The sequence below is a fragment of the Polypterus senegalus genome, chromosome 7 (genome assembly GCF_016835505.1).
Source record: "Polypterus senegalus isolate Bchr_013 chromosome 7, ASM1683550v1, whole genome shotgun sequence".
Lineage (NCBI taxonomy): Eukaryota > Metazoa > Chordata > Cladistia > Polypteriformes > Polypteridae > Polypterus > Polypterus senegalus.
Window position 1 is genome coordinate 123,834,737 of NC_053160.1, and position 15,774 is coordinate 123,850,510.

A 15,774-nucleotide genomic window follows, 5' to 3' on the forward strand; every position below is an offset into this window, starting at 1 on the left:
AAGTAAACACACACTTTAAATTTCAAGTTGAATGAACCTAATATAATGCATATATGCTTAATTTCATAGATCATGCATTTTATATCAAGAAAGACATTATATGTACATAATTGGTGTTGCCAAATTATTTAAATACCACCTTCACCTGATTGCTGATGACGGCCAACATAAATAAGTCTCATCTGAATGAACCAAGCAGATGTGCCAACTCATTGAAATGTCATGACTGAAATTAAAAATTGGTTCATTCCATCAGTTGTTTCAATCATGGTTAATTTGGCAAGAAGTGCAAAGTGACACTGGAAATGATCCAAAAATGCACCAGCACACCCGTAGTACTTTGAGCACAAAATGTGCCTCATTTTTCAACCTTTTTTCTGCTGCTGTTCTTTGTAGTATATTGCAATTTAGCAAAGTCTTACAAATGTTTATGATATACATACTCTAAATAAAAGTGTGTAAAGATGTACATTAAAACTGAGCAATAAACTAGGATTAAACAAAAAGTAGTTTTCATTGCCAAAAAGGAATATTTTTTGGTACTCTTATAAGTCTTTGGAATTTGATATAGTTTAATTGCTATCACTTCTTGTTAAGTTTTAAAGCAAAAGGTTTAACCCATTAACATACAGTAGATATAAATTTTAAAGGCTGCAAAAGAAAAATGTACATTCTTTATTGTTACATACAGTACACATTTTTAATAATTTACTTTAAGAAGCAATTTAGATTAATTTGCCTAGATATACTGATCTAATTTGCAAGTGATCTGAAACTCACTGAATGCAAAGATCACAAACTATATTAGGTGAAAACTTGTCTGAGGCTTCTTTATTGTTGATAAACCATGACAGATTAAAAGAAGGCATGACTCTCTGAACATGCTCTCTAAAACACAAATGTTCCCAAGACACTGATCTGTAAAAGTTAGTGAAATTTCAACAATACACATATTTTAAAATTAAAAGGGCTAAGATTAATTTGACACAGTTAATACCTTCCCCTCAACACAAAAACCAATGTGCTCTCTGAAAACATCTGTGCACTTTATCCATTCACCATTACCCGGCTCTGTAGGATCTTTAGTGCCTCATATTTTCCTTCAAGTTGTCGCTGAGTGACCTCAAGCTCACTTCTTAAATTTTCAGCTTCCTGTTAAGACATAAACACAAATTCCAAAGTTAACAAGGATCTGAATTATTATGTACATGACGATTTTTTTTTTCCTTTCTGTCTCTACTATTATACAACACTATTTTCAGCCAATGAATCCTGTTCATGATTTAGGAATAGGTTTTAGAGCAGTGTATTGATCTCTCTGTGCGAAAACACAACTATCCCACTTGATGTTAAATTACAGTAAATAGACTGGAAACAGGAGCAGACAAATTAGTTCAGCCAAGACAAGACCGTTGTTATATAACCTTTTTGTGGTATTATAATTTTACATATATTTTAAACATTTTTATTTACTTAATATGGTAGCATTTATGCGCTAACTGAACAGAAACATTAAGATCCAGAACTGCATTGATGAGTGAAAATTTATTTTGTACAGCATAGCATTTTAATTAGTTATTTCAAAAAAGGAAGACTAAGGTTTCAAGGCAAGTTAATAATACTGACTGAACATGGTGCTGGAGAGTGCCGACGTGCTGCATTTCGATTAACACATGTAAGTAGGAAATTCACTATACTTTGCACATATATAATATCAACGCCATGAATATACATGCCAATAGATTTTCCATACCAGAAATTTCAATAGTTTACAAACATAGTAAGAAATAAAATTCACCCAACCATATAAAACTGATACATTTATCAGAGCTGCTTCTTTGAAAGGGCTTTGCTGTCAGTTTTATAAACAAGGCCAAAATGTTCTTCACCATATATGCAAAGTTTCCTATTTAAATTTAAATATGACCCCTTCGACTCCATGTTAAAATATGCACAGTAAGGTTGCCTCCCACTGCTGGCAAAGACAGGCCAGGGGTAAGCTCAGGCATCTCAGTATTTTACTCAGTAGTATGGATGGATCCTAGGTACCGTGTCATGATTTGAATTAGAGATCCAGAATAATTCCTGTAAGAGATTCACTTTGACAGCACAACATATTTCTTGCGGAGTACTGTAAGAGATCAGCCTCAGCACAGACAAACACAAACTCCAGATGTCTTCAAAACACGCACCCTTTATTTTGTGACACACACAACACACAGTGCCCAAATCATCACACATTACTCAGTCCTTAGTCCTTCACTTCAGGACACCTCCACTCCTCCTCATAAACTCCGTCCTCTTCCACTTGACTCCAGCTATCTGAAAGGAGTGAGGCAGCCCCTTTTATAATGCACCGGGATATGCTCCAGGTGCTCCCTGATGATCTCACTGCAGCACTTCCTGGTCTGACAGAAGTGCTTCATGGGCACCCGGAAGCACTCCGGGTGTAACTGCTTTCTGGTTTGGCAGCACTTCCTGGTGTGGAGAAAATGCTGTGGCCCAAGGCTCCTGGGTCTTTCGGGTGCCCCCTGGCGGTGGCCACGGATCCCCAAAGGGTTGAGCCTTCCAGTTCCGTGGCTCCCACACAATCCAGGATGGCTGCCCTCTTGCGTCCTGGGGAAAGAATTGCCCCTCTCCCAGTCCCCTGCTTCTCCAGGCCTCCCAGTGGGGGCACATCCCCAGCTGTCTATCACAGTATATTCCTAGCATAATAAACTTAAAAGGCCAGAGGAATTAAATAGACTTGGACACTTGGATTTGGAATCTTAAGACACACCAAGTGTGACAGTTATGTCACTTTGCAAAAAGTCCATTGCAAGAATTTTAAAGATTAATTATTGAAAAACTATATAAACACAGTTTTGACTATATCCGATTCAGCCCATAATAGCAACCAGGCAACTCCTATTCAATGAACTGGAAAGTAAAAATTTGCCAGAAACCGGATATTTCTCAAATTATTTCAGCTACACCACAGCTCTCCTTTATTGACAATTGTTATGTGTAAAGTAATATTTGATTTAGAAGTATAGTTAACAAGCTTCCATATGTGTTGTTGTCATCGACGAAAAACTAATTTTAAAGTAAACATCAGTAACTCAACTCCGTTCATAATTCTAAAAGCTTTCACCATATCTTTGCTTTTGCTCCCAGTACGTTTTGGCTTAGAATTCTCAAATCTTTTACACCCTCCTTCTCTGTTTACACAATTCAGTTCAGTTCAGTTATAAAAAACCTTAAGCAGTCAATCTGAAGACTTTGTTTAGAGCTTTTATTTCAATACAGATTTCAAAAGGTACATTTCAATTTGGTTACCTAAATGCATTAAGTATTTAGCTCATTACTTCTTTTAAGTGAATCTTAAGCATATTTCAGTTTCCTATCATTCCTATGTTATTAACCAATATTGGCATAAAATCTGGTTGTGGACAGCAATGAGCCCATTAACTCTGATATGGTCCACAATAAGCAAATAATTAAAACAAGATGTTCATGGTACAAATCTGTATTGGCTGTCCTTTAGTACATTTTATTGTTCCATGTACAGTATTACAAGTCAAGGTGAATGTACTCTAATTTACAAAAACTACTCTTTTTAAAAAAAAAACGTTACAGTGTTAGCCAATTTTTAGACCTTGGGATCTACTCAAATTTGCACTGAATGACCACTCAAAAATAAGTTTTGCAGGCTTTTAGACACAATGAGTAATTTATTTGAGGACTCCAAAGCAAATGTTGTCAAGAGCTGGCATTTACCTTGTTTTTACCAGCACAATGCTATACTACATACATACTCAAATGTCTATATAGCCCTAATAGATCTGAGCTCTTTACTAACAAACACTTCACAAAATTAAATATTCATATCAAATTAGGTTGAATGTATAATTAAAATCTAAACCCATATCAATGTTTATGGGGGTGTGTATTAACCTGTGCACTGTGATGGTCTACAGACTTGTCCAGGATTGGCACCTTCATTGCACCAAATTGTGATGGGGTAGGTTTTTGGCCAATTATATTCATCATGTGTGTTAAATTTGCTTTTTCTGCTTCAGTATTTTAAATAAATTATTTTTCTGATGCTTTTCTTTCCATACTTCACCTCCTTCACCACTAATATAGTGAAAAGGGCGTCTTACACATTATTATCAATATTCTTCTCCAGGTGACTTTTTGTAAATTTTAATTTTCTTCCAACTGCTGTATGCCTCAAATGCGTGATGACTAACGCTGCAGTAATTTTTCTTGCTAATGTCTTTTCTTTATTTTTTCCTTTATCTTGTCACCATGCAGATCCACGGAGGAGAAATTTGTTACTTTTTTAATGTTACAAATGGTCCATTAATTTGGGCTAATTTTTTTAACCTTTCTTTAACTTATCTTTAATCATTCCTCCATAATCTAATCTAATATAGTGCCCATATGCCTTGAAAGTTGTATTCATCATACAACACTGCATCATGGTTGAATTCACTTGCCTTTTTTTTTTTAAACATTTAACAAAATAGAGTCTTTAATGTCAAAGTGAAAACAAATTTCTGCAAAGTGATCTTAATTAATTGCAAATATAAAACAGAAAATAATTAATTGCATAAGAATTCACCCTAATGTCAAAGTGAAAACAGATTTTTCCAAAGTGGTCTGAATTAACTACAAATGTAAAACAGAAATAATTAAATCGCAACAGATTTGACCCCCTTCTGGCAGTATTTAGTAGATGCACTTCTGACAGCAATTCTGTCCTTGAGTTGATGTGCACAGGTCTCTCTCAGTTTTGCACATTTATACACTGCAGTTCATCCCCAAAACAGTGTCAGGTTCATTTTGGATTGTGAGACAACAGCTTCCCCCACCCCACCCCCCCAAATACAGCCACAAATTGTTAATTGGACAAACATCTACTGTTCCGTTATTCCCATGTAGCTATGCGTTTTTGCTTGAATTGACTGTGCTACTGGAAAACCAATTTTCTCTCAAGGCACACATTTTCTTACAGACTGCAGAACATTTTCTTTCAGGATTTACCTGTATTTTACTCCATTCACTTTACCCTTTACCCTCACAGATTTTACAGGGCTTGCTGCAGAGAAGCATTCCCACCCAATGATGCTGCCACCACCATGTCTCATGGTAGGGATTGTGTGTTTTGGATAATGTGCAGTGTCTGGCAAACATGATAATTAGTCTGATGGTGAAAATGCTCAATTTTGGTCTCAGACCACAGAACTGTCTTCCAGCTGACTTCAGAGTCTCCCATGAGCCTTCTTGCAAACTCTGCATTTTTTTTAACAGTGGATTTCTCTTTGTTACTCTGCATAGTCTCTCCAGACTTAGCCAGAGTTATCTTGGGTCATATGATGGCCTCCCTCACTAATCATCTTTTTGTAAGATGACTTACTTTTGTGGATGGCTTGCTCTAGGCACATTTATAGCCCATTACTGATGACTGATTTAAATTTACTCTGAGGGATATTGAGTGACTTGAAAATTTTCTTGTATGCATGCCGTGATTTGTGCTTTTCAATCACCTTTTCACACGGTTGCTTGTAGTGTTCTGTTGTATTTATTGTGGAGGTTAGGTCATTATACTGACTCACCACAACCTGGGCCTTCCAAACAAGGTGCATATATATCACAGTCAATTAAATCCGCTTGACTACAGAAAGGTTATCTCCATTCAACTAATTATATGACTTTTAAAACCAATTACTTGCACTGGAGCGTCATAGTAAAGGCCTCCAATATTTATATAAGTAGTTATTTTGTGTTTTATATTGAATACCTTTTATAGGAATTATATTTCAGTTTACCCAAGTTTTTAATGTACTTTCCTAAATGAAATTCATTAGTCTTAGTTTATGGTAATTCAAACCGCCAAATGACTGCAAATCTAATTATACTCATAATCACTGGTTTATAAAGACCGACTTACACAGACATCAGGCAAAATTAATTTGGAAATAAACCAACATACCTTAAGAGTAAACTGAGTTTTATTTCAGATCTATTTTGATTTCTTAAACAACAGAAAGTTACAAATGCTTCATGAGCTGTTTGGACAGCAGAAAAATAATACAAACAAAAAAAGAGGTTTTGAAAGGCAGGGGTCAGTGGGAAGTGCTTTGTCTTGAGAGTGGTTTGCAGTGTTGCTTCCTTGAAGCTAGTCTGTGTGTATATACACTGTGAGTGGAAAAAAAATTATACAACAATAGTCGGCTGATTTACTTAATGTTTGATTTGGCAACCAAATTTATAAATAAGTAAGATCTTATACTGCTTTGACCAGGCTTTGACACAAGTTTATACAATGTTCCAAATTTTATCAAAATCGGCCGACTATTGTTGAAGATGTGATGAAAAACATTTTGGTGTGTTTTTTTTCCACTCACAGTGTATATGTATATATATCTATACTAATAAAAGGCAAAGCCTTCACTGACTGACTGACTCACTGACTGACTCATCACTAATTCTCCAACTTCCCGTGTAGGTAGAAGGCTGAAATTTGGTAGGCTCATTCCTTACAGCTTACTTACAAAAGTTGGGCAGGTTTCATTTCGAAATTCTACACATAACGGTCATAACTGGAACCTACTTATGTACATATATATGGCCTTAGCCTGCAGCTTGGTCGCCGTGTGTGGCGGAGTTGCGTCCCTCATCGTCACGCCTCCCACGTAATTGAGTGCCTGCCCATATAAGGCCGTCCGTCAGAGACAATCCAAAAGAAACACTCTGCCGCTAAATATTCGTGGGTGAAGGACTGTGCTTATGCAAACGAAGATGATATATCAGGTCAGGGTGGTGTTTGGCACAAACTCAGCAAAAGTGCGAGAGAAACTTTTAAGTGCCTGGTCTGAGCTAACATTAAATAATTGCTGGTGAAGGACTGTGCTTATGCAAACGAATAGGAAAGCAAGGTGTAAAGCTTAACTTTAAATTAAGTTCATAGACACGCTGCCGCTGGCGTTTGTCATGCCTAAGACGAATACGATATTCGCGAGATACAAGTTTAATGAGAGGATGTGTTTGGCACAAACTCAGCAAAAGTGCGATAGAAACTTTTAAGTGCCAGGTCTGAGCTAACATTAAATAATTGCTGGTGAAGGACTGTGCTTATGCAAACGAATAGAAAGCAAATGTTACGTTATTTTTAAAATGTTTCCTTTTCTTTTTCATAACTTCTTTAACACACTTCTTCACCGCTGCGATGTATTTTGGTAGTATATACAGTATATACTGTATATATAAAATCCAATGTGTCCATCTGTTTGTATGTCTGTCCACTTTTCACGAGAGAACTATTTAACGGATTTAGATCTGGCTTTTTTCTAGAATTTCCTTGAACATTCCGGTTGATTTTGTGACTTCTCTCATCGCACTAAAAATCATAGCTTGCTTGCAGGAGTGACAACCAAAACCTGACGTAAAATTTTAGTCAGTAGACATATTACTGATGAGGTTTAATATCAATTACCATAAGGACATGCACATGCAAAGTTGGAACAAAACAAATTTCATTAAAATTAAAGGGATAAAGCAATTCAATAGGAAAAGAATATATGAGCAGAACCAGTATGCTTAGGCCATAATAACTTTTACTAGAGTTCCTAACAACCTATCCAAAGTACTGGAGTACTGTACACTGTTCTGATCACTTCAATAAGGGGGAGGGGTTTCAAAAACAAAACAATTCTTCAAATTTATTTATGAATTGTCACAGATACACAAACTGCATTTGCACCATATAATTAGAATCCAGAACTCGCACAAACAAAAAGAAAATCTAAATGTGATTACTATAAAAATTAAAATGCAAAACACTTAACAGGCAAAATATTAATTTCCAAGTTAAATTTTAAAATCACCTCTGCAACTTCCTGTAGTCGTTGTTTCAGTTCCTCATTGGAAAGTTCAAATATAGCATCTACAAGAATAATAAATAAAAAAAAAAAAAAAATTTCAGTCCTGTAGAGCTTCAAAAGAAAAAAAAAAAATAAAGATATATTTAAATGTTAATTAAAAAATGCAACATCCATATTGTTTACTGATTTCTTGCTGACACCAAACTTCTTAGTATTCAGTATAAAATATGTACTATTTATTTATATACAAGATACAAAACACTTAATTATGCACATGTATTAATGCCTCCTTTATACCAATAATATCCAGAAAACCCAGTTTTGAAATTTCTACTGCTGTGCCTTTCATCATTCTTGTCATATGTCCCAGTGTCTACTCCACTCGCTGTTGTTATTATTAAGATACTATTAAAGGAAAAAAAGCTAAATTATTAATAAAATGACAGAAGAGAGTTAAGAATTTTAAAGCAGTGCAGAATATAAGTATCTCCAGCTTTTAAGAATGTACATATCACCTTTGTGGTGTTTTTAAATGCAGTGTAACTGTGTGAAGGTGCGGGTCCTGCTCCTCTGAAAAGCTCTGGGAGCCTCTTGAACCCAAAACCGTCGGTAATGTAACTGGATGAGCTGTGCAATGAGGTCAAAACACACTGGGAGCAAGGAAACAGTGAAAAAGGTGTTCAGTGCTTTTATTAAAAATACTCAAACAAAACCATAAAAGTGTCCATTGTGCAGTGCTCAAAGTTAGTAAATCAATAAGCCATAAAAACCGGTACAATAAGTGGAGGTTAAAAATCAATAAATAATCCTTTAAAACAAGGTTAAAGAGCAATGTGCTGTAAGCAGTTCCTTTCTTAAAAAAGCCTGATGCCTGCTCCATTCAACTGGCAGCTCCCCTGCTTCTCCCATATGGGCTCTACAACAGGGGAGTCGCCCTATCAGCAGGCACAGCTGATCTTACTTTTGCTCGGTTGCTTTCTGTACACTGGCTCCATACAGCTACCTTACAGTACTGAGACTTGGATTCCCCAATGGCCAGGGTGCTCACGCTGAGGCTCACCCTCCCAAGCCTCCTTGACCCCCGCTGCCTTCTGCGGCGAGTCATCCATACTGCCGGTCATTCCAGCTCCTAGAAACAGCTCTGCTGGAGTGACCACTTCCAATTGCCCCTCACTGAGTGTCGGCCACACATTGCTCTTTAGGCACTCTCCATCTCAGCTGCCTGTATTCATCAGTGAGCTTACGCATGCTCCCGGCTGCACTGGCTTTTATGGCCTACTGCCTTCTCTCCTTCACCTCCGTCTATTCTTTTTCCTTTCTTTATTTCTCCCCTCTGCACTCACATCTCTCATTTTTATACTGGGGACTTGGCATCAATTATGGACACAGGTGACCCTACACCTGTGCACTTCAGTGGGGAATTGCCCACTCCTGCATTACACCTGGGAACCACTCCTGCCACACTACCACACCCCCTCCTTAAGCTACTAGTGCGACAATTATTTATATAAAAACTGGCCATCCATTTAGAGCTGCAGACCCACTATATCACAAACTGAAGAAAAAGTAAACCTCACCTTACTTCCATTCTCTAAGTGCAGAATAAGAGATTCAGAAAAGACCGGTTAATTGAACAATGGTATCGTTCACTGTTTGGCAAGCTCGTTGAAACTAAAACCTGCAGCCACGAGGGGTCATCAGGACTCAGTTGGGAACAATTGGCTTAGACTATACTGGACTGAGATCAATGTACAGAATGAAATGCAACCAAATCTTAGAACTTGTGCTCACAATGTTACTTGATCTTCATCCACCATGGGCAAAAATGGTAACCTTGTATCAGCTTCTTATGCACACTACCATTTAAAAGGTAGTAGTATTATATATTATGATAGTTAATTAACCATAAACACAAACTCAGTGTTGCAGTGGAGAAGCAATATTAAAATCCTCTATTACTGGTTGGAATCTTCAAACTCTATTACATCTTCATTTATACTCCTGCAAGTTATGAAAAATGTTATACCAATGTGAAATATATACATGGATTAAGCAGGCTTGACATACGCTACTTATTAAGACATACTATACTGTATGGGGTGATTTTAAGTCTAAATCTTAACTGTCCTATGTGAACTGTATTTTGGAAATATGTATTCTATATGCAAACAATTTAATTTTGAAATAAGTCCGAAATCAGCTTAACCATATTTGACATTGAAAGAAACCACTACTTGCTGCATCTGCATCTCCTATTAGTGCTTGAACGTTTATATAGAATGTAAAAAGATGCATTGGGAAAATCTGGTACTCCTGTTTTTGGCTCCTATATAGACACACACAAACCCTGCTTCTTTACTGGATCACAAAAAAAGGATTAACAGAAACTACTTTTAAAACTTGAAGAGGTTATTTAGGTTTTGACTACCAGTGCTTAATGTTTACTGGGGAACAAAATATAGTCAGAGAGAAACAGCAGTTGAAATGAAGTGTATTAAGATGAGTAGTAGGTAAAACAAAAAGAGACATGAAATAAAAGAATCCTTGAAGAACTGGAAATACAACCATTCATGGAAACTATACAAATAAAGCAGCTACAGTGGTATGGATATATAATAAGGATAAGTGAAACAAGGTATTCCAAAAAGGCATTTGAAATGAAGGGTGAAGGAAAAAAAGACAGAGGGGAACACCTAGAAGTGTATGGGAAGAAAACGTCAAAGAAGCACACAAAAAGACAGAGATGACCTTGGAACAAGCGGAGACCAAGGCAAAAGGCAGGAAAAAATATAATCATTGGATCAAGACCCCACCATCATAAGTTATAATGCAGAGGAGATAAAGTATGCGAAAAAAAGAAAATATGGAAATAATCATCAGTTGTGAAAGATACAGAATAATGGAATAAGTAGTTAAGGGACTAATCCATATGAAAATGAACAACTGAAAGGTAATCTCCATCACTGTCAATAAGTATTAGCCTCTAAAAGCTCAGTTATGCATTTGTTCACAGTAAAGCAAGTTATGAAAAACCCTGCCCCTATTTGAAATATATTCAATTACTAAGTCAGTTTGAAACTTTATTTGAACAACATTGTCAACCAAAAAATTTTTAAATTGTTTGAAAGTATCACAAATGCACACTGTCACAATTGCTCTACCCGCCCACAATCCCCCACCCACCCATAATATGAAAGCCCACATTGTTACAATTTATTTTTTAAACAGATTCGAATAATTTGAGAAAGGTACTCTTAAAAAGAAAAGTTTTTAGGGTATCTGCTAAAGTAAGTTTAACAAGTAGGGGTTTTAAGCGGATACAAAACAAACAAAATGTTCTCTCTCATAATGAAAATAAATATTCCTGAACTGACACTGTGTGTTCATATTATGTCTTAACTAAAAACAGGTCCATAATGCACTAATGAACTTCCATTGTAAAGGGATTTTGGGTAAATTGTGCCTAATGGGCATCTCTCTAGCACTGCATTCTGTCTTTGTAGACAATTAATAGAATAGAAATAAGTAACATAAAATAAGAAAAATGAAAGAAAATGTATATCTTCAATACTGTAACACAATAAAAATCTAAATGCTTTCATATATTTACCAGTGCTGTTGAGCCTCCAGTGGCCAGGGTTCTTATCCAGAGAAAGTTTTTTGCGGAACATGCTGTAAAGGGTACTATAGGATGTCCACTCAAAGGAGATGTTGCCATTTTCTTTAGCACTGTGAAGAATTTCAGGGGAAGAGACATCAAACTTGTCACTTGGGCTAAGGGGCAGTATCGGGGTTTTTGTGACCTTTTCATAAATTCCACCAGGTTTCCTCCCTAAGCCGTAACCAAGATCGCCCCCAGACATATCATCATCGGCCTCCTCCTTGCTACCATTCTGAACTTCCATCGTATTCCAATAAAATCTGAAGTTGAAATACTGGCCCTGGTGCAAGTGAAGACCCTAATGATCTAAGATAAAAAGAAAAAAAAAACATTATTATATAATGATATCATTAAAGGTCCACATTTAAAAATATGAAGATAGATTTTAAATGCAAAAATAAATGCTGCTAACAATTATAGTGTGTGTGAAAAACGCAAACAACTATTTGGCTTAACTGGAAATCTGCAATCAACTTTGTGGATGATTTATCCAGCTTGAGGAAACATGGCTATCCTAACAAAATACACAAGATCTGTAAAAGATCATATGAAAACAAACCACAAATGTTTGATCAAACTTATATGTATGAAAAATAATGATTTACAAAACTGAAGTTGCACATTAATACTTAGTTCCAATATTTCACAATTACTTATAGTCAGCTTTTGTTAATTAATAATTCTCCCTGTCTGATGTTAGGTTAAGATTTTTTTATTCTATACAGAAATGATTTGAGGGTGACACACCAATTTTTCATTCTAAAATATTTTATTTTGAGTGGGTGCCACAATTCTGCTTTATTTATAGGAATACAGCAGAATGAACTTGTGTGCAATATTTTCATATCATACACTTTGACATGCACAATACAATTTAAATGTGGGATGTAATTTGCTCACTCTGAAAATTTGCACATGAAAAATAATCAAATACAGGAATAGCAAGATTTTTTTTCTTTTAGTTAGCATATACACTCCAATGTGCAAAATAATGCATTACTCATTTTTTTCACAATTTTTATATAAAAAAGTGTTCAGTAATTTGTTTAAAAGCAACATCCATCATTAATAAATTTTCCAATCAGCCATACCCTTCACTCACTTAATAAATTTAAGTTCATGTGTAACCACAGCCTGCTACATAAATATTCTTCAAACATTTCTCATAAAGAAATTATGCATTGCCCATTTGGGATACAAGAGGAAGAAATGCATTTTTTAAAACAAAAATACAAATGAACAACAGTTTTTATATATTTATTGTCAAAATTCTTGTGCAGTAAATAATATACAAGTGAGGGAATATCAGACATACTTCAGAGTACAAGAATATTATTTAGATTTGCAAAATAATTTCACGGCTTCTAAGTGCATGATGATGCATATTTATAAACTGCTCTGTTCATATTTTAAAAATATACTTATCACCCTGATTGAAAGTCATAACACAACAAAAGAAGAAAAAAAAAAAAAAGTGAATTCCAACCAGACTGTATATTTTTTCTTTGGATCCTCAAACTGCAATTTATCTGACAGACTTTTTTTTTTTTTTTAAAACAACTGCCAAAGTTAAATTATGAAGCAAGTCCAGGATAAGAAGAATACCTTTATTGACATGTACGTGGCGTTACTCAGTAAATGGAAAGATATGACTGGCTTTCAGATGCTGGTAACACTTCTTAAATACACTTGTTAATTACAGAAGAACATGATCAGTTTCATTGCATAAGTCTTTGCTAGTTACTAATAAGCAGAGAGACTGAATCATAGATTAACAGGCTTCAATTAATTTGCTAGAGGCAAAAGCTAACAGTTAACAAGGATACAAGTCATTCAATATAATTAATATATAGTCAAATAATGAAAATCCGATTTATCAGTAAAAATCAACTCTCACACAAGACACACAACAACATTCAAGAGCCATACATGCCAGAACTACAGTAAGTATGAAAAGTAGTCTATCCAGGATATATTCTTGTGTTGTGCCGCCATATGAACAGTTCCTGTGACCCCAATTAGACTATTCGTGGAGATGTCTAGTCAAAAAAAGTTACCCCATGTAAAAATGGAAATAGCTACGGAAGAAGGATTAGCTGAATACTTTGTTGAGAGAAAAAAGAATTTCTAGTTGTAAGGCAGTGATGTGGTGTTTTTTTCAAAACGACACTCACCAGAACAAAAGAATTAATTCATCACGTTACCTCTTCCATTAACAGTGAAGGTGATATTTTCTGACATGTAAGGTGTTTCACAAAAGCACTTTTTTCCCATTTCTGTTGCATTGACTGATTTAGCACAGGACATAGCACTGGACTACACTGTCCCAGGATCTAAGAGCAGTATAGTCAAAGTTATTAGCTCAAAGCTAATCACTTTAAGAAAAGAAAAAATAAGCACAGGTATTATTTTTCTACCCACTTCAAAACTGCTTAATCCAGTTCTGGGAGAGACAAAGCACTTTCAATGAACCAAAAACAAAAGACAAATCATATGAATAAACACTCAAAGCAACAGCGGCTGGCTGTCTCTCTCAGAAAAAGTCAAAGATTAGGAATTAGCACTGAAGACACACTGGCTTTTCACTTGGGAGCCTGGTGAACAAGTCACTTACAAACATCATATACATAATGTAAAAATTCTTTATTAATGTAGAAGTTTTTATCTTTTTTGTAAACAACAGCCTGGAATAATCACACTCACTTAATAATGAGCACTTCATTACATTCATAAAGAGTGGAAGATGTTCAAAGACTAGGGCTACACTTCACGGACTTAATGCAACAGGAACTGGCACTAGATTTGATACTTTACAACAAATCTAACATAATCAACCCAGACATATATACATTTCACTACTGAAGTCTGAATAAGAAAAAAATGCCTTTTAATACTATCTATAGCCCATAAAACAAATAGATAAAGATGTGCATCTTTAATTTTTTTGGCCGGTACCATGTAGGTGAAAAGTATAGATGAATTCATGGTGGGAAGATGGCACTTTTCTAGTAAAAGTGGAAAAAAAAAGTTGCTTGTCACTTGGTTGATGTCAATTATCTTGCCAGACAATATGTAACTAGTCTCTGCAATGTTACAGGCTTCCCCCAAGTAAACTACCAAAAACACAAATAAGAACAACAGAATTTAATAATCAAATTAGAGCAGTCAAGTTAATCAAGACATAGTTTTAAAAAAGAATATGGTCGGAGTTTTAGAAGTTAGTTGGAAGGAAACAGCCTTGGAAACCCCATAAATAAGCCATATACTGTACATCTATTGATGTAGTGCTAAAGATGAACAAAATATCTTCTCCCATTTATCAACTAATATTTATATAGCAGAGTGCAGAACATCATGAAGCTTACATAAAAGACCATAGCAGTAATGGCACAAGGAAGGCTACCTCCTGTTGACACTAGGCACAAAGGAAATCTATTTAATCCATTCTCTACAGGTCAACATATTATATAGCTATATCTTTATATATCTGTATCTATATACACACACACACACACAGAACATATATACAAAAAAATACTATTGCTTACATGAATCAATTATGATTTTCTGTCCCTCTCAAGACTTCCTCTCAGAAAGATTTAAAGTAGCTTTTTTCTGTACACACATTTGGAAAGTAGTGCAAAAATGGGCAATAGCGATACTGAAGGAAGAAATAACTACAGGTAAAATTCCGTGACAACGAACTCCCAGGGACCTAAAAAATAATTTCTTGTAACGGAAATTTCGTTCTAATAAGATTCTGTATTTGTTACTATAGTGCTTTCTTTAACTTGTGCCCAGGCGTATTCATTTCAATAGCTTCTTTTGCGTTAATTTTAATCTCCTCCTGCCTACAAGTTATGCTGATGAGAATTTTTCTCAGCATTTCCTTAACATAATACACTTTCAGGGTGCGAATAATGCCCAAATCCAATGGCTGAAGCACTGCTGTGCAGTTGGGTGGGAGGAATTCAGTGTGAACATTATCTAAATGTGAAAGCATGTTGTGTGCAGCACAGAAATCAATCAGAAGCCAAATCATCATTTTCTTCGTCTTCATATCATGAGGTTTCTGAACACTTTTGGGATCCCCCCACTCCCGACCCAACGGGAACGACACGTTGAAGTGAGTCCCGAAGCACGATTGCAGTGTCTGTGGAAGATTGTTTGTCCATTGCTGGGGCAGGGCAATAGCAGGCTCACAGCGGTGCAGTGAAGCACCACATAAACAAATCATAAAAG

General features: G+C 35.6%; 1 protein-coding gene across 1 annotated transcript in view; it reads right to left on the reverse strand.

Annotated features, from left to right (window-relative positions):
• Positions 1-15,774, reverse strand: part of ccdc125 (coiled-coil domain containing 125) — an 82,779-nt gene that overhangs the window by 55,553 nt on the left and 11,452 nt on the right. The window contains exons 2-4 of the mRNA XM_039759241.1: positions 11,482-11,838; positions 7,875-7,933; positions 1,066-1,152 (exon numbers count right to left, since the gene is read on the reverse strand). Of these exons, the coding sequence (XP_039615175.1) occupies positions 1,066-1,152; positions 7,875-7,933; positions 11,482-11,776 (441 nt within the window). The 5' untranslated portion in view covers positions 11,777-11,838. The remainder of the gene's footprint in view (positions 1-1,065; positions 1,153-7,874; positions 7,934-11,481; positions 11,839-15,774) is intronic.